Genomic DNA, 24,775 nt, shown 5'->3' with positions numbered 1-24,775 from the left:
GTCGTTTTTGTTTATTTATCTATTGTTTTGTGCTGGGTTCTGCCAGTGACACAGATTTATTTATAACTTTTGTTCTGTGGCCGGCTGAAGCCGGTCTCTGGGCCAAAGAAATGGGAGTGTTCGCATAAGGGCTGAACCTTTGGTTGATATCGTTCTGCAGGTGATATAATAGCCCAAATTGGTCGCTTCTTTTATTTCTGCTCACTGCAACCCAATTAATTTCGGAGATTTATGTGGAGCAAACCAAATTTTATTACGTGCATTATTTCTGCAGAGGCATTGACAAATTATAAGCTTTTTGATGATGATTGTTAGGAGCTTCTCCACATCGATTGCTGTTTCCAGGCCACATGCTGGGCTGTTGAGAGGGGCAAAATGTTAGGAAACCCATACGCAGCCATTGACCACGAACAAAAGACAAAACTGTCTGCCCTACACAAATCACCGATTGAAGGTGGAAAGACGGACGGATGGCTAGTCGGGTGGAATCGATGTTAACTGTTACATGTGCACTCCACTTTGGGCTCTCTCTGCGCCGTTTTACTTGGTATGACTCGATGGCAATTAAATAAAACATGCCGCATCAGTTGGGGCTGAGTTTTGCAATGGATTCGCTTTCCCCCGTCGCCTTCCCGAATTCAGCTTATATAACCATATGTAAATTATGCCAGCAAATGAAGAAGAAATATGGCTGCGCTTTGCAGGAACACACCTCAAAGCGAGCTCCCAAAAAAAGGGAACTGCCAGCCAGGCCCGGGCTACTGTCCATCTCAGGCCGACTCAGATGCGGAGGAGTTGGCCCCAGACCCCAAAGCGAAACCCAAGCCCAACAATAGCTGGACGGCAATTGAAGCGCAGCCATTGACAAGATAATTTCCTGGGGGTGCTGCATGCAATGCAGTAAATCCTACGTTTATACCCTCGGTAAAGGCGTAAAGCCAAGAGCAATTATTTGATCTTTTCTCATGTAAGTTTTGTTTTAGGCTTTCTAATTTTAAGTACTGCGTCATTTGCATCAACAAAGGTATTGCCACAATTCTATTTTATATTCTGAGCTCTAGAGCTGCTTATGTTGTTATTGTTATTTGTTTATTCTTGAGATAAAATTCTTTCCATTTAAGATATATTTTTACACACCACATTAAGCCCTCGTTAGAGTAATACACTTTCGTCACAGGCATTCGCATCACACGTTTCCTTCCTTCTCCCGGCAGTTCGTCTTCGTTTTACAAATTGTACAAAGCAAGAAAAAGGAAAGAAAAACTTTGGCCACGACTCAGCCGGCAAAAACGAACAGAAATTGGCTAGTTTCGCAGCCCGCGTTAAGTTGACTGACTACCAATTGTTGTTGCCACGATGCTGGGGCTACTATGCGAATAATTTCAAACACAAACTGCCGCCAACAGCCAAGAAGGTTCATAATTATTGGACGACCGAACGGCTGCCGGTGGGCTGTGGCTTCTTGAAATGTTGCAACTGGCAACCGTTTGAACGCTGACTACAGGAACTGAGCAGGCCACATCGCCGTTTTGGGGCAAGAGTGCAAAGTGGCGGGTTAAATAGGTTTTGACTACTTGAAGACAGTCCGAGTAGCCTGGCCAATTGCATCGTTCGTCTTATGAAGATTTACGATGTCCAAATTAGCCATTTATTAGGCCCAATCACGTAGCTGATCCTGGAGTGGGCCATGTGAAAAGCTACCTTTTTGAGGTAATTAGACCCCAAGTATTTATATATCTGCAGATATGTCCGATTGCCAAAGCGAATAAGCCCCTATAACAAGTTGTCCAAATTGATTGATTTCGCGAATAATTATTCGCATTGAACAATTGGATTAATTGATTTCTCTGTAAGGTATACGTTTCCGTACATATTTTTGATTTATTAAACCAATTTCGAGGTGGCCTTTGATGGGTTTATTTTTAATTATTTAAGTGCTCAATCCATAGCGGAAATAATGCAGAAACTACTAGGAATTCAAAGAATTATGTCAGCTCCCTTGCAATAAATTTATTATCGTACTTTGTCTTCAACTTAAATTACTTTATTTACACAACAAGTCCACCGCAAACACCAATCATTCAAAATATTTGTAAGCCATAGAAAAGCATTTCGTTCAAGTGTCGAAAGTTGACCACAAAATTAACTCTTAAGGGCAGCCACCAAAATACCATCAGCTTCGCCTGGGCCAAGCTCTTCCAGCACCCAATTTGTCTGGCTCTTTGAGGGGAAACAATGACAATAACCGCATCGGGGCGAACGTGAGTATGGTCGAGAGTGTGTGGATATGAATAAACATGGTGGCCCGCGAATAATGTGAGACTTGCATAACCTCATTTGGCGGCTTATGGGCTCGCGTGCTCCCGTGTTGGGTTTTTTAAGTCGGCGTGATATCGTGTACGCAGATATAACAGCACAGATAGATAGGAAGGCAGTCGGCAAGTGTACTCCGGATTGGAATGGAAGCGTGCGCGCTCCTCCAAGACTGAGAAAATGACGGGCCATAACCCATCCGTCCCATCCAGACAGCTTCAGTTCGGATGAACTCCCAATGATTCCATCCGTCGGCGGCCGAGCGAGTTAACTTTTATGACAACCACTGACCTTTTTGGGCAAAAGACTTGACAGGAAATCGCTGTGGAGTGGCCAGGAAATGATTAATGGCTCTATTGATGCATTCGAAGACGGTCCGTAAATGTGCCTAACGAATGCGGATTAAATTATAGAAGGTTATCCGCACCATACTCAAACCTGAAGGTTTATCTAAGCCATTCACACCTTACACAACCCACAAATCAAACTGGGAAAACTGCCAAATTATAAGATGAGGCAACGGAACAATAATTCTTCCTCGCTATTATTGCAACTGCCGATGAAAATGCAGGGCGTCAACAAAAGCCAAAGTTGAGGCAATCCAAATCGGTGGAGTCCAAGATCCCAGCAAAGTAAGCGGCGTTTGCTGCTATTATGGATAAATTATGGGAAGGCGACTACTGGAAAACAGCTCTTCTATTTTCGGGATTTCGTCAATGCAAAACTCACGATTTATTATTTTTCTGTTGGCCACTCAATTGAAGGCACTTTAAATGGTTGTTAAACTTGCAGAATTTAACTTACTTCGAATTTTAAGCAGCTCTAACACGAATAGGAAAATAAACATTTACATTTCATCCCGTTTGGCCAGCTCCTCGACGAGCTTGGCACTTTGGGCCTTGATCTGCTTGCGATTGGGCACATTGGCCATGGTCTTGTTCTCCTGTAGGATATCGTCCTCGGGAGCTGTCGGGGCCTGCTCCTCAGTGTCCACGGGCTCGTACATATCCAGGCTGGCCAAGAAATCGGCATGGTACTCCTCGACATTTCGCTTGACGGTCGCCGGTTTCAGCTCAACTGCATAAGCCTTCATCAGCTTGTAGATCTTGCGCTTCACCATATGCATTATGTTATCAACTGCGGGTAGAGAAGCTTAGATTTATTACACTTGTAGGCTGTAAGAGTCGACTCAACTGTTCTCCTCGAAAATCTCTGGTGCAGCGGCCCTCATGTTCAGCATTTCGAATTTAAGCAGCGGCAGCTTTAAGTACGAGTTGGGGTACTGAGCACGCAACAATTTAGGTTGGCGGTCAATATGTCGAAGAATTTCTAACAGATTCCAAATGCTTACTCTGTAATAACAATCATAGATAGATTTAAGCAGAAAGTCAATCAACTACACCTCTTAACGAGTTTAAATGTAGTGTTTATATATCAACATTAATTACGAAAAGGGATTGGACATTAAGATACCTACACAGCAAGTTTATATTTTTTTCAAAATTTCAATTTACCTTAACATAACATATGCGTCAGCTCTATTCTTGAGATGCTGCAGTGTGTCTTGTTCGAATTGAATATCATTTTGCAACATTTTCTTCAGGTCCTTGATGCGCTCCAGACGACTATATTTATAGCGCAAAACGTAAGGCAATGTATAACAAGTTATTGATCTATAACTCACTTGATCTCTTCCTCTGAAAGGTTGTTGACCAGAACCCCCTTTAGAACACTGGCGCACTTCATCTTGGTTTCCAGCATTTCGTGAGCCAACATGTCATTAACAATCATGCGATGCAGCTTATCGTTGTTGTCCACCTGGCTCTTCATTCTAAGTTAAAAAATACTAAATATTTGGACATAACTGCAATCAAGTTCGAATACAAACCGTGGGTAAATTTCCTTGGCCTGGGAACAAAGTGTCACAAACTTGACCTCCTTGATAGTCTTCTCCACAGCCTTCAGCTCCAATTTGAGGATCATCATGCTCTGGGTCTCCCGGACGTATCGCTTTAGATTCGTGGTCGGAGGCGCCTCCTTGGGCTTGTTGAAGTTTATCGATGTGCCTGCCGGTTTTTTAAGAGAGGCCAGCATTTGCAGTTTCATCTGCAGGTTCTTGCGGGACTTCTCCTCCATGTGCCTGAACTCGTCGTTCAGCTCCTTGAACTTCGCTATAGCCGGCATGCCCAGGAACAGGATGTGCTTGATGAAGTTGGACTGATCGTCCATGTCGCTGCTGAGGGAGCGCAAGATGGGCTCGTAAAAGATCTCGTCATGGACCAGCACCTGAATCATCTTCTTATAGGTATTGTTTATGGTCTTGATGGCCTTTAGGCGCACATTGGAGTTCTCGATCTTTTTGAGGAAAACTCGTGACTTGAGCTCCTCGTCGAGAATGAATTCGTTCTGATACTTGATGCGGTTTTGCAGAAGTGCCCGCCGCAGCTGATGGGTTCATAGTGTTTGATGAAAGGAAAATTAGTCATAGTCTTTAGTTTAAGTTTATAAATCGCAATTGCACCAACCAGCTGTTCCTTGTAGTGCTGCTTTAACTGATCCAACCGAAATTCCAAGCGATCCCGCTCCTTCCTCATGACAAATGTGCGCTGGTTGATGTTGTCCACCACTAGGTGAATTGGCATCTTCTGATACAGTCGCTGCATATCCTTGTGGTTGATGAGGAAGTTGCGAATCTTGTGCGTGTTGTCGTTGACCAGAATATTCTGCAACTTTGTGCGTCCATCCCGGCATTGCAGCTTTAGACGCTTGTTCTCGCGAAAATACCGCTGGCGATTGGCCTTTGACTCGTGATTCTTAAACACCAAGCGGCGCGCTGTTAAACATAGGTTTTTCATGGAGCAAAGGCCAAACCAGATAAATAACTTACTCAACAAGTCGGTCATTCCCTTGAACTGCTCGGTTAGTGAGTTGGGTGTCCATCGCTCGTCGACCATCACATGTTGGTGGACATAGGACATGCCGAAGAACCCGTGGAAGCGCAGGGACCGCGGATGCACGGGCTTCGGGGCCAGGACATCCTTCTCCCGATTCTTATCCCTACGCGGTATGTAGGCCATACCCCTCTGACGCAATGTGCACGGCGGCATGGTTTGAGTACCTTTATCTTCAGGGGTTTTTAATAACTTGAAAACTAGTCAAGTCGTTTGAGCTTCTTTTATGTTGACTTCAAGGATGCTGAATGTGTGACACTGTTCTAGGCGCCGCCTCAGAAGTAAAACAAAGTATTTATTTTACACATTTATTTTGCACTAACATTTCATTTCTGTTTTGTTTGGAGTTGGGCTTGTTCTCAACATATTTATAATAATACACAATATATTTTACTCCTAATTAATGAGAATGTGTGCATATTACATACCCAAATAGTTTGCATTTCCATGAGATTGGATCGAATTGAATTGTAAGAATTCATTGTGACAAAAATATCTTCATTTTCTTGGTGTTCTTTTTAGTTGAGATAGGGTTTTTTGGAGAGATTTCACAAACCAATAGAAACGCAGTAACATTTTGATTCAAACATAAATAGTTCTTAGTAGTATATAATCTGTGTTTCACGATCTATGGTTATCTACAAGATACAGTTCGATTCGGTAAGCCAACCCTCAAAGCGTGTTTCATTGGAAATTGCCTGCCAAATGTAACTCACTGCCTATTGATATTTTACTAAATTTCATTTGAAACATCAACAAGTGGTCGCAGAGTGTCATTTATTTTGGTTCTGCGGGTTCTAGACGCATGCTTCGTGTAGACAGTAATTGTAGTTTTAAGATAGTAAGTCCTAAGTATGAGTATAGTTAGCTCAAACACCAGCGTATAAATATTGTCTTGAAACATTTTTTGTCATTTTAGAGTGTATAATTTAGCTAAATTTACATTGATTCGGGTTTGCCGCTTTACGTTTACTTAAGCATTAGCTTTAATGAAATTCCATACATGATTGTTTGCTTCTAAGGATTATTGCATTTGCGATGCTGCTTCGCCTACGAGAGTTGACCCACCTACCCAATACAAGGAGATGCCTAAATGGCAAATCCTGGTCAACCTTCACATTTTGTATTCTTCTCTAAAATGCTGCCTAGTTTGGTGAGCAATGAAATTGCATTTTGGCTTGTGCAAAAATATAGCATACTTTTCTCCTTAAGTGTTTAAATTTCAAGGGTGACGGCGAAGGGTCGACAGACGATGCTTATAGCTACTGCTATATATTCTTAAGGGACACCAGGACCGTAACGGATTGACTCCAACATGTGGGAGTATAGAAGCGAAAGAATTACAAGCAGTTGGGATTGGATTTGAAGCTAGTTGAAGAAACCTTTGAACCATCAAAAAGTTATGCACTGAAGGGGTGGTGGGTTGGAGTTGATAAAAGATTTGGAAGTCAATTAATTGGTTAGATTTGGCCAAAAATTCCAGTGCCACACAAAAATAACAAATTATAGAAATAATATTTTATACAATTTATATAAATTTTATTTAAACATAGTTCAGCGTGTCGGGCTGTAGGAAAACATCTACAAACACGTCTTATGCTTTATATGGTCGAATGAACTACGTATATGATGTCAGTTTTGTAGTTTCGCTCAGAAGCAATTAAATAAATGTCTAATACAACGTATGCACTAAAGTATAACACATATTAAATAAACGTTGCGGTTTTTCTAGAATTTAAACATATGATCAACACATTTTATACCAGCGTTGTTTGAATTTGTTAAATAATACTTAATAATTACAAATGTTTTTCTTCTTCTCAAATTAAATTTGGACAAAATTGGAGCTAGTTTGGAATGCATTTACAAATATTTCCTCTTCAACAAATCAAAATTTGCTTAACAACAATTTAAAACATATGTATATAGGTATTTAGCCACCAAACTTGACTAAACGTAACAGAAAAACATTGATAGACGGATTAAAATATTGCAAATTATTTCGTTAATCTGTGCAAACACTTGGACTGAGTTTGAAAATATCATTTCTGAATCAGTTTCACGCTTGATCATGTTTGAGACAGTTAACATAGTTCCACTAGATAATTCAACGTGTGTTTAGTGATTGGCGTAGGACACAACTACAGGTTTGTATAGACTTATCTTAGAGTTCGTAGGTATATTTCACATAGGTTACTTTCCGTTAGCTATTATGGAAATTGTTTCGTTTTGCTTTCTGCACTTCCTCATTCGTTTTAGCGTAGTATATAAATTGGTGTATACATATAAATAGTCAAACTTATTTGTTTTTCATTTAAATAGTAATAATATAAATATATATATATGTATGTATATAGCATTTGTTTTCGTGTTTGCTCAATGTTCAACATTATTATATAATTTTCTTATCTGCTTCGGTTTTTGTGTTTGCATTTTCTGCAGTTTCCATAAACTTTATATATTGTTTCTGTAGCGTAGTGTAAACGTGTTATATAATGCAATTTCCAAGTTCTTAATGTTCACTTGCACATGTACACATATAATATATAATAATTGTTTCGTTTAATATTTTATTACGCATTCGTGTCTGTGAGTATGGGTTGATGTCTGCTGACTATGAGGTTAGAGCGCTTAGATTGAGTGAGTGAGTGGGTTGCACGCATGAGCTTCTTGTGGACCGCTTATAACGCACCAAATCGGTCGAGTGGGACTCCTTTATTGCTGCCGTTCTGCGTTGGCTGGATTGGTTGCAGGATGCCAGTCGCATTACTGTGCGGCGCCGCCATCATCGTCGGTTGCGCCCCAGTCAAAGGGGCTGCTGCCTGCCCCATCACCGGCATTCCCTACAAGAGTCGTTAGAATGAGCGTTAGAAATGAGCGTCAAGAGTGGGTTCAGTTGAGATGCATGCACTGGAAAGGGCAATACTTATAAACTGCTTTGATAGACGCAATGCTACAAAATCAGTGACGGGTTTAAGAGTTGTCGGTTGGGCTTCATAGGAGCTTTTGAGCTTGGAAAAGAGTTACTACTTGGGAATCATACGGAAGATAATGAGGTCTACAGACAAGTGAAACAGTAACTCGCTTAATAACCGAACGTCTACTAAATGAATATTTTACTAAATCATGATGAAAACAATAAATTAAACTATAGTAGTGCAAGATAGAAATCAATTTAGTTCAGAGACGAGAACCACAGAGGAGGGCCTTATACAACACGCGCTTGTGGCCGGTAACAAAAACAGGATAGATATCGGGTGTCTTGAAGGTTAGAAGGTTAAGTTAGGTTAACTGGCGTATAGGTCGCCATTATACGTTATAGTGCTGGAGATGACAGACTTTCGATTGTAAAACGCAAAGGAACAAAATGGTCTTGAAAACAAATAAACAATTAAAAGTAATTCGTCTTAAAGAAAACGGCAACTCAGGTCAAAACCATAATGATATTTATTTATATTTTTCATTCTGTTTGAAAATTTGTAGTGGTGGTTGTACTTTCGTTGGTTTCAGCATCATCTTACCTGCATATAATTTGGCATTACAGGATAACTAGCATGTATATACGGATGATTGATTGTGATTGGCGCAGGACTTACGGTCATGCCATGTGCCTACGCATTGCATATTGATTACATATTGGCATATTGATAGAATATATATTGATTATCACAAACACACATACACACACACAGACAGCATTAACACAGGCGCAGCGTGAGTTGTCATACGTGATTCGTTGTTGTTGTTTGTTCGATTAGTTTCAATATATATTTGGTTGTGATTCAATTTGGTTCGATTCGGTTAACGATTTTCGATTTTGCGGTATGCGTTGGGATAGTTGAGATATAAAGCAAACATAAAATAAAGAAAAGAAAGTAGTTGATAGTTTATATATACTTTGTTAAAATGCAAAATAAAGATCAAAATAATAATTAAATAAAAATATAAAATGGAAATGTGTGGTTTGTCGTGTTGGGCCTGCGTGTAAAGTGTGTTGAGACTTAGTAAACCCAACGCCGTAGCCCGTGGACCTGCTCGCCAGGATGTGCCACCAAAATTAGCCCTAGTGTTTGTGTTCTAGTGCGGTTTGTTGTGATTCTGTAGTCACGGCGGGTGTATGAAAATCGGGGAAAATATTTTGTGTGGACGAAATAAAGGACTCGGTTTGCACTTCGATTTTGGTATTTCACTTTACAATAATAAAATAAGAAATTTAACAACATTGAGAAATTTAAAGTGGACTGCGACAATGAAGGCATATTACGTTTGTTACTTTCAATCCTATCAAGAAAAGCAAGCTGAGAAAATGTTCATACGATCAAAAATATACTGTAAATCAAGTCGTAAATCCATACGGATTGTGCAATCGTTAAATAAAGATTAATTTTGATAAGGTAATTCACATTGAATTAGACAAAATAGTGTACTGGTCATGAGGTGTAGCCTAAAGTGTTGGGTGACACAAAATCGTAAAATAATGAAAAGGAGAAACAATGTATTTACGTAGGTAGTAAAAAGTGTTTGTTTTTTTCTTTTCTGGCATTGTTTTTTCTCATATTTTTATCTGGTTCAGCACGACTCCTAGTGTATTCGAATTATTTATTTTTGGCTCTCGTTAAGTTCGAACAGATTCGAGGCAACGCAGAGTTTGGCTTTTTTATCGGATTCTTTCGAGTTGTATTTGTAATTCTTGAGTAGAGTAGTTCGGTAGACAGTAGAGAGTAGAGTTAGAGTAGGCAACACTCACCATTGGACGATAGCCAGCACCAGTAGTAGCCGCCATTGGTTGGGGTGTCCAATTAGCACCTGGTTTCGCTGTATTTTTAGGTGAATTCCATTGCACAGGTCTATGAGAATAATGGGGTAGAGAGTAATGATATAGAGACGACGTCAATGAACACGGCATTTGAATTTTGGGGGTTTTTCTAACTAAACAGAATTCTGCGTGATTCGAACTATTTTTTGGATGGACATTATGTACACATATGGAGCATGAATATGGCTTTGTGGACGGGAAGGTCAGATCGGAAGGCGAAGGCTGGAGGTATTAGTTTTGGATTGAGGGATCGTCAGAGGAGCTGTTAGTTCGGAAGTGGCACTTGGCCGATCAAACTGATCCTTAATCGGTCGAAATTGAAGACCATTAGGGATGCGATTTAACCATCTACTGCGAGTGAACTGATGGAGATGTGTCAACATGGTTACTGATCAACCTTCTGGTCGGGCTTCACTTTCGAACGCACGCAACATACATATATCGTCAGTATACTGGCTCGATTTACTCACTTTGCACTTGCCGTTTTGTTAATATTTAAGTTATCAACTAGGGACATTAGTGAACTATCCAAGTCGCCGGTGATTATCTTCCCAGTGCTAGTCGGTGGCTGCTGCTGCTGCTGCATTTGTTGCGTGTGCTGCTGGTGGTGCTGCTGCTGTTGGAGCGCTAGGATCGAACTGCTATTGCTGGAGTAACCTGTGGCGACAACGTTCATTTGATTGCTGTTGCTGCTGGCGGAGGCCGGCTTGAGAACATCGCCCAAGGCATCGAAGCCTTTGATGCGTTTTTACATTTCAGACGACATGGTTGTTTGGATAGCCATAGCCAATGCACCATTTTAGCAGACATTTATACACAGAGACAAACACAATGGTATATATATAGTAGATATGCGTAAACAATGAAGCCGATGAGCCCAAGGGTTTGGTTTTGATGTTTGTTGAGTTAGCGTTGAGTTTTGGTTGCCGTCGGAAATTGATATTGGTTTCGTTTTCAAATTGTTTTTTGTTTATCATTTTTTTCGTATTGCCAGCGTAATTATAAAACACAAATATTTTTTAGCGTTTCATAGGTTTTAGGTGTTCGAGTATGGATTTGTGCCACCAACATTAACATGAGACAATGTGAGGTTGTTTTTAGTTTTGAAATTTTTGTTTTTACGTTCAGTACATAAGAACATAAGAAAGAGAAAAAGAGAAAAAATAACATTTACAAAATAAATAACATGAATTTGCATTGTATATATAAATACTTTGGATTGTTCGATCTCAAGTGGTTTTTGACTTAGGATTAAGAGTAGGCCCTTTCTACAAACACATAACAGATGGTAAGATTATTTACAAAAGCAACCCAAGACGGAATATATTTATGTTAATGGAATTTTGTTGCATTTTGTTAAGTGTAAGTAATGTATTAATTTTAGCTTAGAGACGGTAAGCAGATATTACAGAAAGGCTGCCTTCAGAAAGCTCGAACAAGTTCTGACCCAAAAAGCAAATGGAGAATCTGACCTTTAACCAACTTTCTCCTTAACACATAAATTCTTTTACCGGAATATCACACAGAAAATAAATGTAGTATTTTATTATCACATTAAACATATACAACAACTAATTTGATTAATCTTTTTCAACACGAACATTTTATATCAAAAGGCTAGAAACTAAAACCAAAACAAGAACTTATGTAAAGGGACAACAACGCAGCTTTTTTCTCAATGACGGAAGGACTCCACAATCGATAGACAGTTAAATTGGACAAAATAGCTACAAGATACTAGCAGACAACAGTGGGCAAAGCGTGTTCTCGTTGGTGTGGATGAGCACTTGTGGCACAGGACAAAGCTCGGAGGATCTTGGATGCTGAGAGAGAAAAGACGGTGTCTGCTGCAGCACTACAAGCCAGAGATGGAGCAAGCTTTGTACAGAAACAAAGCACGCGGGAACATATGCTTGTGGTTAATGGATTTGGTTTTCGTATTCGTAGTTCGTCGAGCAACGGCAATGGTTCACCTGGTGGAAACTGAGCTGCTGGCATGGAAGATGGCAATATCGCTTGCTGTTGCTGCAACTGCTGCCGGTGTTGCTGCTGCTGCTGTAGTTGCATTTGCTGTTGCTGCTGCTGCTGCACATAAGATGCCGCTTGCTGTTGTTGCTGCAGCTGTTGATCCATGAAATTGAAATTGTTGCCGAAGGGCGCAGCAACAGATGCAGCAGCGGGGTGGGCTTGGGGCAACGACATATCATCGAAAAATGGATTTGGCAACGACGTCGAAGCTGTGTGAAAGTCAACGCAAACATTTACAGGATAACAATTAAAATAAATATAAGAAATTATAATTTTGAAAGGATCGAATATTATTGTCAAACTAACATTGAGGAGTACGGGTAACAAAACAAATTTTATGTATAATCACCACGCAAATTCTAAACAAGGTGCTAAATCTTTAAGACCCTCCATAAGATGCAAAATATAGATCATTTCCTAGCCTGGGTTGGAAATGGAAAAGTGGAACTAAATCAGGCGAATTAAATAACATGCTAACACTTATTTCAGCATAATTCAAACACACCAAAGTTGGTTGCTTATTAGCATTGCTATAATTTAAATTAGTAACTTGAACCGCTTCGGTGTTCACTCAATTTGTAATATAGTTAGTAATAAATAAGCATTTGTTAGTGACTGCATATTAAGTATTAAGATATGTATTCATAGGATTATTACTAGCTTGCAGTTAGGAATGGATGAAGACTTTAGGCTATTGAGAGACTTACCTGCCGGTTCCGTATTACCAAAAACGGATGAGAAATTACTATCGGAAACGAATGCATTTGTAGCAGCAGCGGAGGAAACTGAAGCGCCATTGAAACCTATGTTTGTTTGTATATTTTTGATATTTTTGGTGGTTTTGAATTCGGTTTTGTTGGGTGTTGTGTGAGCGGTGGACGGTGGGCGATGGTCGTTGGCGTGTTTTGGAAGATTTGCGATTGGTTTGGTTTTTGGTATTCAAGGAGTTGTTTTCGGTATCGTTATCGTTGTTGAAGTTGTTGTCGTTATTGTTTCGGGTTTGGAAAAAAACAGTGATGAAAAAATGAAGAGTAACAATACATTAGACAAGAATTCAAAAGAAATCAAAACTTACAGAAATAATTAAAGTAAACAATTGAATCGATAAAAAGTATACTATTATGATTACAAGTATGGATAATGGTGCATGAAAGTCTTGTGCAAACAGACGGCTAGGCCGGAGTGATAAAGAGACAGACAGAGGGTGAGGGGCGTCTAGAGCGCCCGAAAAGTGCGCTCCTCATAGCTCTGGTTTTACGGATACGACAATATAAATATGTAAGATCACTACACTTACACACCGACTGTTACCTATGTACAGCACGAAATAAACGTAACTCAAATCATAATCGCTAGTCAAGAACTTAGGAAGAAATAATAAGAAAATTATAACATGCTACCATTATTATGCATCCACAAATTATTGGCATTGAGTGCAGCACCTGTGGCTCCTGCGGCGGCTGCTCCGCCGCCACTGGCTTCAAACATGTCGGCGAAGGGATTGCCCAACTGCAGCAGGTCGTCGGAGGCCTTGGTGGCTGCTGCAGCAGCAGCGGGCTGCGCCGACGCGGCACCGAACAGATCAACTATCGGCTGACCAGCCTGGGCGGCTGGCGGGGACGATAGAAATGGATTTGTTAGTGCAGCGCTAGCGCCAGCAGCCCCGCTGCTGGTGGGCGACGATACCTTGGACTAGCGGGGGAACAGGCATAGAAATCGATTAAACACTGTCCCATTAACACGGATAATTCGGCAATGCAACTCACCTTGTACTGGTTCATGGCGGCCTCCTCCTCGGCCAGCACCTGGGCCTTGAGCTGCTCGTCAATGCCATTGGTGTTGTCGAATTTGCTAGACGCAGCCGCAGTACCGAATGCAGAGCTGGTAGAAGAGAGTGCAGAGACAGCGGATTTTACATTGCGCTGATTGCTAATGTTTGACGGTCATCAAAAACAGGTGCAAGTTAAGAACGAAGGAAAATCATAGATATGAAAAACAAAGAAAATATATCAATGGAAAAATTAAAACATTTGTTCACAACAAACGATATAATACGATGAAATTATGAATTATATTTATAAAGAAAAACACAATTAAACTCCATGACTCCAAAGAAGAGCGTATCTCTAAAATGATCCTATAAATCTGTATTGTATTTTGTATCAATCGATCTGTGATTGTTTTAAAATAATAACAGTATTGTTTAATGAAAAGTTTTTATGTAATGCTTATTAAGGCCTTGATCATTCAAATAATTAGCTCTCAAATGTCCAATGAAGTTTGATTCCCAAATCAAAGACAAAAAAAGCTACTTGTAGAATTCCTAAGCTAAATACTTTTAGACCAACCAACCTCGATGACTGTGTGGGTGTATTAGCTGCAGATACTTTTCGACCCTCCAGTGTGGCCAAGTGTTGCTCCAAAGCATCTAACAACGAGCTGGGCGCCTTGGTCAAATCGGGAATATCACCCTTGTCAATGCCCACATTCTACAAGCAGAAAAAAAATGATCAAATTTAAGTTTAAGTTTGCTCAAAGGGCTTTCAAACCTCTGCCACTTTTAAGAACTCTCCAACACGGTCCATGCGCACTAAGAACTTCTTGTACAGGTCCAAGGCATCGCGCGCATGTTTTTTGTTCATATCAAAATATTTCTCGAGCAAGTTAATGATGCCATCATTGTAGCAAGCAAAAAGTCGTATGAGATCGCGAAACAAGAGCATAAAGCTCATATTGATGACACCTGAAATGGATCAAAATTGTCTTAAACATTTAAACAACCACTTGATGATTAAACCATACCATTGGACAAATCGTTGGACTGGCAGTCGAACTCGAGAAGTGCATCCAATTGTGCCTGCAAAACTGGCAAAGTCTTCAGAAGTTTTTCCGCATTCATGCTTCGCAGCGACCCCTCCTCTTTGCTAAATTTGTAGATTACAAAACAAATCAATTATAACACATTTATATACGATGTGGAATTAATTACCCTCGCTTGACTTTGCAGAAGTCAAAGGCCATGGCACGATAGGAGAGCGACTTCTCATTCAAATATTTGGCGTAGCGCCGAATAAAGGGCGACATATCGTAACCTGTTGATTGAGCAAATATTAGAAAATGTTGTCGACATGCAACATATGTAGGCACACGTATTTTACGCCAAATACAAAACTTAAAAACAATTTTTTGCTTGTTAGTTAATTTTGATTTTAATCATAAGTAAAACGAATTTTAGTCACAACCAGAAATGAATACAAAGTCTATAGCCCAATAAGGAAAATGCAGCCAATTGCTAATAGCTTCTGTTTTATACTCACCCATTCTGCCACCCGGAACGCCCATGCCACCATCTGTATAAGGTTTATATTGTTTGATTTTGAGTATTTAGTTGGATAATTGCATTTTTCAAGTTGTGGTTAGCCAGCGTTTTGTGAGGAATGTGGGTCAGTAAGCGGCGCATTTCAGAATTAATTATTTTTGTTTAGAAATTACGGTTAATTAAATAAAGTACAAATGATCAAGCCAAACGTTCGCGCAGCATTCGCATAAGTTGAAGGAGGGAATGAATGAGAAGGGATGATCAGAATGTAAGCATTAGTTAAAAATTTAAAGTTGATAATTCGATCAAAGCTTTGATGCGTGTGAAGCTCTTTTTTGGGAAAATAAGGAAAGAATCGTTGTACCTTGTACAGTTCCTTTATCCAGAAAGGAGCTCAGATTGAATGTAGAGTTGCTAGAGGCCAGATATTGCATAAAACGCTGGAAGAAATGAGGAGAGGACAGAGAATTTAAGAATTACTATTGAGTTGCACAGTAGTTTTTGTCAAACAAAATGCGAAGATCTAAAGGAAACACCAAAATTAAATAAATAATCTGATTATTATTATTATCATTTTATGATAAACTTTAGTCGTTAAGCAACTGAATTAGTTTTTAAAATCGTCATTAAAAACTCCCATAAACTCTGGTACACCATACCCTTAACTGTCTTTAAGAAAAATTTATATTTCTTCATTGGTGCCTTACTTTATTATGTTGTTATGTCGCCAAATCTTTTATTTAAGAGATAGGACTGAACAAATAGGAGCAAAGGCTAAGGAACAAGCAACGATAAGCTCGGTCAGAAGGGCACACAAAAATCGTGATGGGCAAGTAATAATTAACCATTAAAGAGAGTCAGAAAGCAAATATGAAGAATCTCTTAACGTACGTGACCTTTTCTATGGGCACTCCCACATTCTCGAAATCAAATTACACGAAATAGATTACCTCATTTGGAACGCTTCAATGAAAGTAAGTTAACATTAAATATGGAAAAAATGTTATACGCCCCTAAGATTCGCACAGACAGTTGATATATGCACAAGTGATAAATACACATATACAAACCTCGTTGCCATATGCCATCAGATGATGTGTGGTTATCAGCGACTTGTAGACGACAACCCAGTTGGCGTTCTGAGAACGCTCGATAAGTAAATTGGCCAGATGAGGTATCGACACATTCGGCTCGTTTGTGCAGTGCACCAAATCTGCAAGAAAACAATGGTAATGCGGTTTCAATAATCAGTCTTTCACAGATGATAGGAGTTAGTATACAGTGGCTGCTAGAAAAATAGGGATACAAAACCTTGTAAAATCTGGTAGATTTTAAATTTCGAAACACCCATAAAAGCTTTTAAATGTATCTAGCTGAACTAATCCAATAAAGAGATTATTTTTGTAAATACCTCTAAGATTAGATGGTTTATATTTCCCTCCAAATAGCTATCATTATATAAAGTTATATTTGTTTCCCAAAAAAATAGAATGCTTTCGGATGCATGCTTCCTCATTTAAATATTTAATTACGTTTAAAATAAACGTTAACTAAGGAAGGAAGTTTTGTATTTTTTTGTACAGCTTAAAGAACTGTTCTAAAAAACAAAATTGTATTGCCTTTCGATCAAACATTTTTTCCCTTTTTGAGATACAACATTTTTAGGAATTATGTTCTTATGCAAATTAAACTCAGAATAAATTTTACTAAGTCACTATATTTATAATAATTATTACGTTGACCGCAGCTGTAAGAGCGAACCTTCCATAAATTTAATAATCATGTTTTTGCGACCCATTATCGGTCGCGACTCTTCGTTGTTGTTGGCTTATCTTCGACTTTTCTGAACAACCGCCCATCAAGCTAAAAAACGAACTCGAATAAGTTAGGGACGGAAAAGTGTCGATGATAAGCGGCTGAAGCCCATTGTGTCTACTATCATGCGGTTCCATTCCAATCAATTCCCATTTCAGTTGCAAAGTGTTTGTCGCTGAGCGGAATAATTGCATTCGAGGGGCGTTGCACATGCCACAGCAGATGTTCGCTCCATTTTGTTTGAAAGACTTGTCGGGCGCCAGGCCAGTGATTCATTCATACATAAATAAAAACAATTTCAATAAACAGTAAATGTGGAAAATTGATTGGCCCTTGTGAACGAGCTCGTGAATTTTCAAACGAATACAGTGGGTGCCCCAATAAATCACTGATATTGAGTAAACGGTAAACTTTTAAGTTTGCCTACATTTTTGTGTACTTTTGACACCATAAAGTTAAATATCTAAATTGTTAAAAGTGGTATTCAATATTTATATATATATATAAATGTTTATCTTTCAGATTTGGACAAACTCAAAATTAAAAGAAACGCTACATGGCACGTGTTCAGAAATAGTTTGAGAAAATGTTATTTATACCTCTGAAGACTAATAAAAAAGAATTGCTGATTCATATTCAAAATAATTATTTTTGCTTTTAAAAAGGGTGCCATTAAAGCCCAGTGTATCCTGTAGATAGGCTATCGCGCGAGTTTGTGTACAAACAAACATTCTCACTGATATACTAACTAATGAGGTTCGTGCGGCGTGGAAGCTGTAAGATATTGCCTATCGAGCCTGTACTGTGGATGGAAAGGGCTATCCATTGATACTGCATTATAATAATTATTGCCCACTTGTGTTGTCGGTTGAAATAATGTCGGTTCTTTTAGTTTGGTGTCTGGTTATTTTGTTGTTGTTTACGTGAATACCCAACTGGTTTTGTTTTAAAGCCGAAAGTCGTTAGCACAAGAAAATAGAGAAAATAGGTAAAACAAATACATTTCATGATGGGCCTCTACCTGCTGTAGGCCTGTAAAACGTACACATCTACGTGCCACATATGTGGCACACAAACTAAAATCATATAATTTTACTAGTTGACACATGCCAAATCATTGAAACTTTGTCTGCGGAGACTGAAATACCATGTTTATGTGGCAAGAAACGCCCTACGATATTGCCCTCTTTTATTCCCATTTACTCTTATGCCCCATAACTGATGAGTCATCTCAGAAAAGTTTTGCAAACAAGCCAACTAAAAGGGGGTCACCATGCGAGTAGAGCTAGCCGAAAAACCAGATTCCAACAGGAACGTCGTCGTTATATTGGAATCATCAGATTTTTTGCGAACCCTAAAGGTCTAAGCAAATCCAGCCAATTAGGAAAAGACCTGTGCATAAATTTGGCAAGCAATGACTCCGCAGCAACTACAATCGCTGCTTTTGTAGGCGTTTCGAGCCATTCAAAGCCCCTACAAACACACGTGCACCCGTGGGAAAGTGACGTAACATTAGAGAGAGAGCGCTGGACGGGATGGAAAGAGAGGGGCGGTGCAATCGGTGACGAACGGAGTCCACAAACAGCAGCAGCTGAGGCTCAGGTGCAATTGTGGGTGGTGGAAGATGACTGGGGAGCTCTGTGGACCGTAATCAGGGGGGTCGTTTTCGGAAAACTTTGTGATTTATCACACAAAAACAACAAACATGTGCAGATGGAGTGGGAAAGCCAAGAGACGCGAACTGGTTGCAACTGAATGAGTATTTGTTTTACGTTTCCAGCCAGCATTAACTGTTGTTATTGTGAAATGCACCAAGAGAAACTGTAGTACAAAAATGTAAATCTTTTAAAGATTTTAAAATATATTACTTAATATTTTGACTTTAGACGTATACAAAATTAGGCGTCATAAATTTTATATATAATTCCATAAACATTTTAAATTGTACAAAATTTCTTATAAAATTTCTAAGTTGAGTAATGCTTTCTCCAGAGTTCTTTTTCCAAAGTTCAGCGATTGCAGTGTTATATTATATATTATATGCATGTGGGCATAATCATAAGCTATCTCCAATTTAGTTATCATTAAAATTAAAAAATAAATATTTGAAAATGTTGTGCCTTATTATAAAGGTAGTGCTAATGATTTGTTAATAGACTTTTATATTGCTAGCTTTAGCTAGAGGGCATTTTAAGTACGACTTTTGAGGACCCATTTATTTATTCCTATGTTTATGTTCCCCGAGACCTTGTCAACAGTCTTCTGTTAGTATAAATTTCCTAACTCCAACTTCACAAAAAAGCAGGGATTTGCTAACAGAGACTGGAATATTTTTAATCGACTGCCTTTGGTTCGAACAACTTCAACAATAACTTCGATGATGGGGCACACGTTTTCCCCTTAACCATTGTACCAAGGCTACATTTTTTCTTCCCGTGTCCTAACTAGGAAATGTAACTGTGAATTTACGCAACGAGAGAGAGTGAGAGCAGAAGAGAGAACGAGGGGACACTCACAGTCCAAGTGCTTCTTCTTCGGCCCAATGCATTCCTCCGTGGTGGCCTTGCAAACGGACTTGGCGAGTCCTTGGCCCGCAAGGCTGTGACGGGCGGCCAGCAGCCTGTCGTTGATCGTTTGCCCTGCCATGGTCATGATGAAGCTGTTGTTGTTGTCCGCTCTTCCTGCACCCGCACGCTGGCTTTTATTTACTTGATTAATTTAATTATGCACCCAAGGAGCAGACCACACCGACACACACGCAGATACAGAGAGGGAGAGAGTGAGAGAGACACAAACACGTATGGGGGCTGGCTAGAGAGAGAGAGGTATTGATTGATTGAGAATATTTCCAACGGGAAAATTCTGCTACGCGAGCTCCACGAAAAAATAAACGGTACAGATTCAGTGTTCCCTACTTCACAAGCACTACACAATTTAACGCCGCGTTTTATGCGCTCTCTAACCGGTGCCTAACGCTGAAACGCGATTTTTTAATTCTCTATTTTTCCTCTGCCACAAATCGATAATGGCGACTGGCAAGTGGAGCGAGCGTATGAGCAATGTCCTAACGCTTCTAAGAAGTGGGGCCTGCGCGTGTTATCGATATTCGTTTACGACGTAAGGGCGCCAGCTATCGATTGCGCAACGTAGAGTAAAAAAATAGGCGGGAAAAAGCTAAAAATCTGACCAGACAAATAAATGTATTTATACAAATAGTTTCACAAAAAACAGAGTATTTGAATTTTCTCAATATTATTTTTATGAAATAATTTAAAACTACTTCTTGAAAAACTTAAATTTTTGAATAACTTCGGGGAAATTGAATGCAAGTAAATCATACGGATTTTAACATTTTACTAACTCGCTATATCGAATGACATAGCCAAGAAATCATGTAATGTGGATTTCCGTACTTTGAAATTTAGTTTCGTTTAATGGAACTCGCCTAATCAAAGATAGCCAAATTTGTCGGGAATTTGGCCGCAGAGCGTATTGTAAACGTAACGTAGCATAACGTAAGGTGGCAGGCGAAGGTTTTTGTTTCGAGTAGGCGGTCATACTGGTCATTAAAATAAATAAAATTATACTAAAAACAGTAGTTAGCAGAATCAGCAAGAACGTAATAAAATTATAAGATGTTGAATGGACAGATTGCACACAGTTATCTGGAGAACTCGTGCACGCTGCTGATACCCCGCCCGCCTGCCGCCAACCAGCTCTTAAAGTCGTCCCAACCAGCAGCAGCTGCTGCTGCTTCTTCCGCCGTCGAGGAGCATGGTCATGGGGCGGGATCGGGGGTGGCAGGCGCGGAGGCGTTGCATGTGGATCGCATAAGGAACTGCGATATATTCGTCGACGCGCACGATCTTTACTTTTACGCAGACGTCAAGCTGTACAAGTGAGTCACTGCGTCCCATCTGGCACACCCACACTGGCGAAATTCCAGCGATATCATTACGCATTTCCATTTCCTTTCGCGGACAGATTCCACAGCCGCCGCACTTTCGACCTGCGGGAGCTGAAGACGCTGCTGATAAAGTACAACACGACGGAGAATCACTACCAGATCTGCCTGCGTTGTCTTCCCCTTACAGCGGCCGCACAGGAAGGATCAGGGGGAGAAAGAGGAGGCGGTGGCACGGGCGATGCGCCCAAGGCGAAGAGCGGTCGAAAGGACTATATAGCCACCTTCCTGCATCTGCCCACGCTGGCCGACGCTACCAGAGCCCATTTGCCGGACAAGGAGCCCCTAGTCCAGGAATGGAAACTTAAACGCATCACCGATCAGTGCCAACTGCAGCTCGACGGCCACGAGCGCACCTACAAGCTTACCAACAACTTCAGCTACGGCTACGCCAGCAAATACAGCGGTCCGCTGGACACGAGTGAGGTGAGCTTCCGTTTCAATTTGCCCCTTTCCCATAATCTAAACCCAAATGTTTCCCCAGCTGGACAGAGCTACTTGTCGCGTGTCGGAGCCGCACCGCATGAGTCCGATCCAAAGGCGACAGGAGCGCGTGGTAGACGAGATGAAGCGCTTCTCGCGCGAACAGTACAAAATGAACTTTGTCGAGCTACAGGTTCCGTCCGGTCACCAGAATCCTTTGCGCTATAAGCCGAAAATCTACGAAACTTCCATGACCCAGGAGCAGGCGCATCTGCTGCACAACATCAGCAGGGAGCAGGCGCGGGAGCAGCAGCCGTACGACATCCTGCGCCAGAACGAGATCGATTGCGGACTAATCAGCATTCTACTGGCCATATGCTACGATGTGCGGACGACCAACAATGAGGCGACGTGTGAATCGGGTTGGACCCGCAGCATCCTCTGCCCGCTATATTGCTACTTTGAGCAGTTCGACAATTACCGAGACGTGTTGGTGGCCTTTCTTCGGCGAATGATAACCTACCCGCTGTACCGCAATTTCGAGCTTGGCCGCCAATGTGTGCGGGATGCCATCGAAGTGTTAAAGGGCGGTCGTAATTGGCTGATCAACCAGCTGCTGCTGACACACCAACAGTTCAGCAGCGGGGAGCCCAGTCGTGATAGTTTCAACACCTTCTACTTGGAGGACTACATCAGATATGTGACCAGTCCGAGTGCCTGCAGCGACGAGCATTTGCGTTTGCTGGCCCGCAACCTTAAGAACGTGCTGATGGACGTGAACAAGCAACATCTGGGCCTGGGAGTGACCGAGATTGAGACTGAGCTTATCAAAGAGCTGATGCAGGAAATGCGCATTGAAGCGGGCAGTGATGGATCATCGCCGCAGCAGCAGGGTCATGGCGATGATGAGCTTGACCTTGATAACGACACGTCCGGGCAGGAGGACGAGACAACGACTGATGATGACAGTGTCATAACCGACTCCTTCGACAGTATGGACATGGACATGCGATTGATCGAGAACGAAATTGCGTATGAGGATGACGAGGAGGACGAAGAGGACGATGACGAGGATGAGGATGGGGACGGGGCTGATGACGATGACGACGAAAGCAGTTCCTCCACCACCACCAGTAGTGAGGCGGAAGGTAACAGCGTCATCGAGCAGTGCAGCAACAGTGAAACCGCCGCCAGCATCAGCACTAGCACCAAGTAATAAGTCACTTATCCCCAATCCGGCAAGTCCTGCTCCTGCCTTGCCCAAAACAAACAAGCAACACAACCAACTTAATGTCAAAGAACGGAGGCTAAACAGTAATTACTTTTAAAATAAAAAACAAAAGGTAAAATACAAAAACAAAACCAAGCAAAAGGATGTACATTTACAGAAAATACCTACTTAAATCTTAATTGTACAATAATTTTATGAGACGCAAACTCAAAGATTTGTTCACGCCAAATGCAAAAAGATATTTTAATATTTTTTCCCCTTTGCTCTAAAATAACTTCGATTATTATTACACATACAAGTAAATCAGAACTTTAGCATTTAGTATGGCATTAGAGTACGAAACATTTGAATTTTGAATTCTGAAAGCGAAATCTAGTTGTGCATTTTGTATATACATCTATAGTCATATAGATATCGATATTGTTGGTGCTGCAAGCAAAGAAAACAAACAAAAATTTAATAAAATAAAATGGATATGTAAAGCAACCCAAAACAAAAACCTACATTTTGGGCAAAAGTCATAATGGAGTTACCAGTTAATGTTTAATGTCATTGAAATCGACACAAAAAATTATGAAAGAAAAGTAATAAAATGGATAACACATATTTTTTTATTAAACGTGGCGTAAATGTCATTTTGTTTTTTTAACTGCCTATCAACGGAGATGCCGCCTACAAAAGTTGTGTGACAACTTTGTTAATGAATAGTATACTTTTGGAAGACTACTGACTTTTGAAGTCTGAGACTCTAAAACAAATAAATATATTTTCTGAATAAGCACACAATTGTTTCCATAAAATCAAAGAACTCCATATATTACTTTCAGAATAGAGGATACTTATTAGACCAGTAGACCATCAATCAAAGAGTATAAGGTGTGTTAAAAAAGTAAGGTGACTTTATACCCGTTACTCGTAGAGTAAAGGGCATATTAGATTCCCCGGAAAGTATGTAACAGGTAGAAGAAAGCGTTTCTGATCCCATAAAGTTTATATATAGGATTACTAGCCGAATCGATGTCCGTATGTCCGTATGAACGCTGAGATCTCGGAAACTAAAAAAGCTGGAAGAGTCAGACTTGGCAAGCAGATTCCTGTGCTTTTTGCGTAGCGCAAGTTTTTATACCCTTGCAGAGGGTATAATAATTTCAGTCAGAAGTTTGCAACGCAGTGAAGGAGACGTTTCCGACCCCATAAAGTATATATATTCTTGATCAGCGTCACAAGACAATGTCCGTCTGTCCGTCCGTTTCTACGCAAACTAGTCTCTCAGTTTTAAAGCTATCGTGGTGAAACATTCCCAAAAGTCTTCTTCCTATTGCAGGTAGTATATAAGTCGGAACCAGCCGGATCGGACAACTATATCTTAAAGCTTCCAAAGGAACTATGGGGGGAAAAATTACAAAAAAATTGTATCTTTGGTGTTTTTTTAACATATACCTTTCTAAGCTTTGATATAACATTTTTAAATAAGTTCTGCATTTCGAATTAAATTTTATCAAAATCGGACGACTATTATATAGCTCCCATAGGAACAATCAGAAAATTAGTGGTAAAATAATATTGAAAAATTATATGGTCGGTGTTTTTTAACTTATAACATCCTAAGCTTGGAAATAACATTTTTTATTTGGTTTGGAATTTCGAATTAAATTTTATCAAAACCGGACGACCATATCATATAGCTGCCATAGGAACGATCAGAAATTTAGTAGAAAAACATGAAAAACAAATTATATCTTTTGTGTTTTTAACATAACCCTTTAAGTTTGAAAATAACATTTTTTTATTAGTTCTGAATTTCGAATTAAATATTATTAAAATCGGACGACTATATCATATAGCTGTTATAGGAACGATCGGATAATTGGTGGGTGGTCACGCCAACTCTAACGCCCACAAACCGCCCAAAACT

At 40.1% G+C, this 24,775-nt stretch overlaps 3 protein-coding genes across 19 annotated transcripts; 1 reads left to right on the top strand and 2 right to left on the bottom strand.

The window, feature by feature from the left end:
• Positions 1–3,012: 3,012 nt before the first annotated feature.
• On the bottom strand, positions 3,013–5,533 carry LOC108027241 (uncharacterized). The gene is made up of 7 exons (XM_017098592.3): positions 5,201–5,533; positions 4,839–5,146; positions 4,202–4,758; positions 3,998–4,144; positions 3,828–3,938; positions 3,508–3,665; positions 3,013–3,450 (listed from the first exon to the last, which is right to left on the bottom strand). The coding sequence occupies exons 1-7, from the start codon at positions 5,418–5,420 to the stop codon at positions 3,161–3,163; spliced, it is 1,791 nt and encodes a 596-aa protein (XP_016954081.1). The 5' UTR covers positions 5,421–5,533; the 3' UTR covers positions 3,013–3,160.
• Positions 5,534–6,776: 1,243 nt separating this feature from the next.
• Positions 6,777–20,301, bottom strand: LOC108027239 (phosphatidylinositol-binding clathrin assembly protein LAP). 17 transcript variants are annotated; one of them, XM_017098576.3, is made up of 16 exons: positions 19,759–20,301; positions 16,498–16,640; positions 15,792–15,867; positions 15,426–15,458; positions 15,098–15,200; positions 14,911–15,032; positions 14,658–14,851; positions 14,461–14,597; positions 13,875–13,989; positions 13,509–13,800; positions 12,816–12,911; positions 12,054–12,317; positions 10,551–10,815; positions 10,012–10,111; positions 8,786–8,875; positions 6,777–8,107 (listed from the first exon to the last, which is right to left on the bottom strand). In XM_017098576.3, exons 1-16 carry the CDS (start codon positions 19,892–19,894, stop codon positions 7,946–7,948), a joined length of 2,328 nt encoding a protein of 775 aa, XP_016954065.1. In that variant the 5' UTR covers positions 19,895–20,301; the 3' UTR covers positions 6,777–7,945. The 17 variants fall into 17 exon arrangements, with proteins under 17 accessions (XP_016954065.1, XP_016954068.1, XP_043950985.1 ...); XM_017098579.3 differs by having other exon boundaries at positions 13,551–13,800; XM_044095050.2 differs by having other exon boundaries at positions 13,875–14,037; positions 19,759–20,300.
• Positions 20,302–20,773: 472 nt separating this feature from the next.
• On the top strand, positions 20,774–23,479 carry LOC108027383 (protein SHQ1 homolog). Its single transcript, XM_017098816.3, has 3 exons — positions 20,774–21,140; positions 21,227–21,632; positions 21,691–23,479. Exons 1-3 carry the CDS (start codon positions 20,878–20,880, stop codon positions 22,843–22,845), a joined length of 1,824 nt encoding a protein of 607 aa, XP_016954305.1. The 5' UTR covers positions 20,774–20,877; the 3' UTR covers positions 22,846–23,479.
• Positions 23,480–24,775: the final 1,296 nt, after the last annotated feature.

The sequence above is a fragment of the Drosophila biarmipes genome, chromosome 3R, assembly GCF_025231255.1.
Source record: "Drosophila biarmipes strain raj3 chromosome 3R, RU_DBia_V1.1, whole genome shotgun sequence".
Classification (NCBI taxonomy): Eukaryota; Metazoa; Arthropoda; class Insecta; order Diptera; family Drosophilidae; genus Drosophila; species Drosophila biarmipes.
This window is presented reverse-complemented; position numbering and strand designations above follow the sequence as displayed.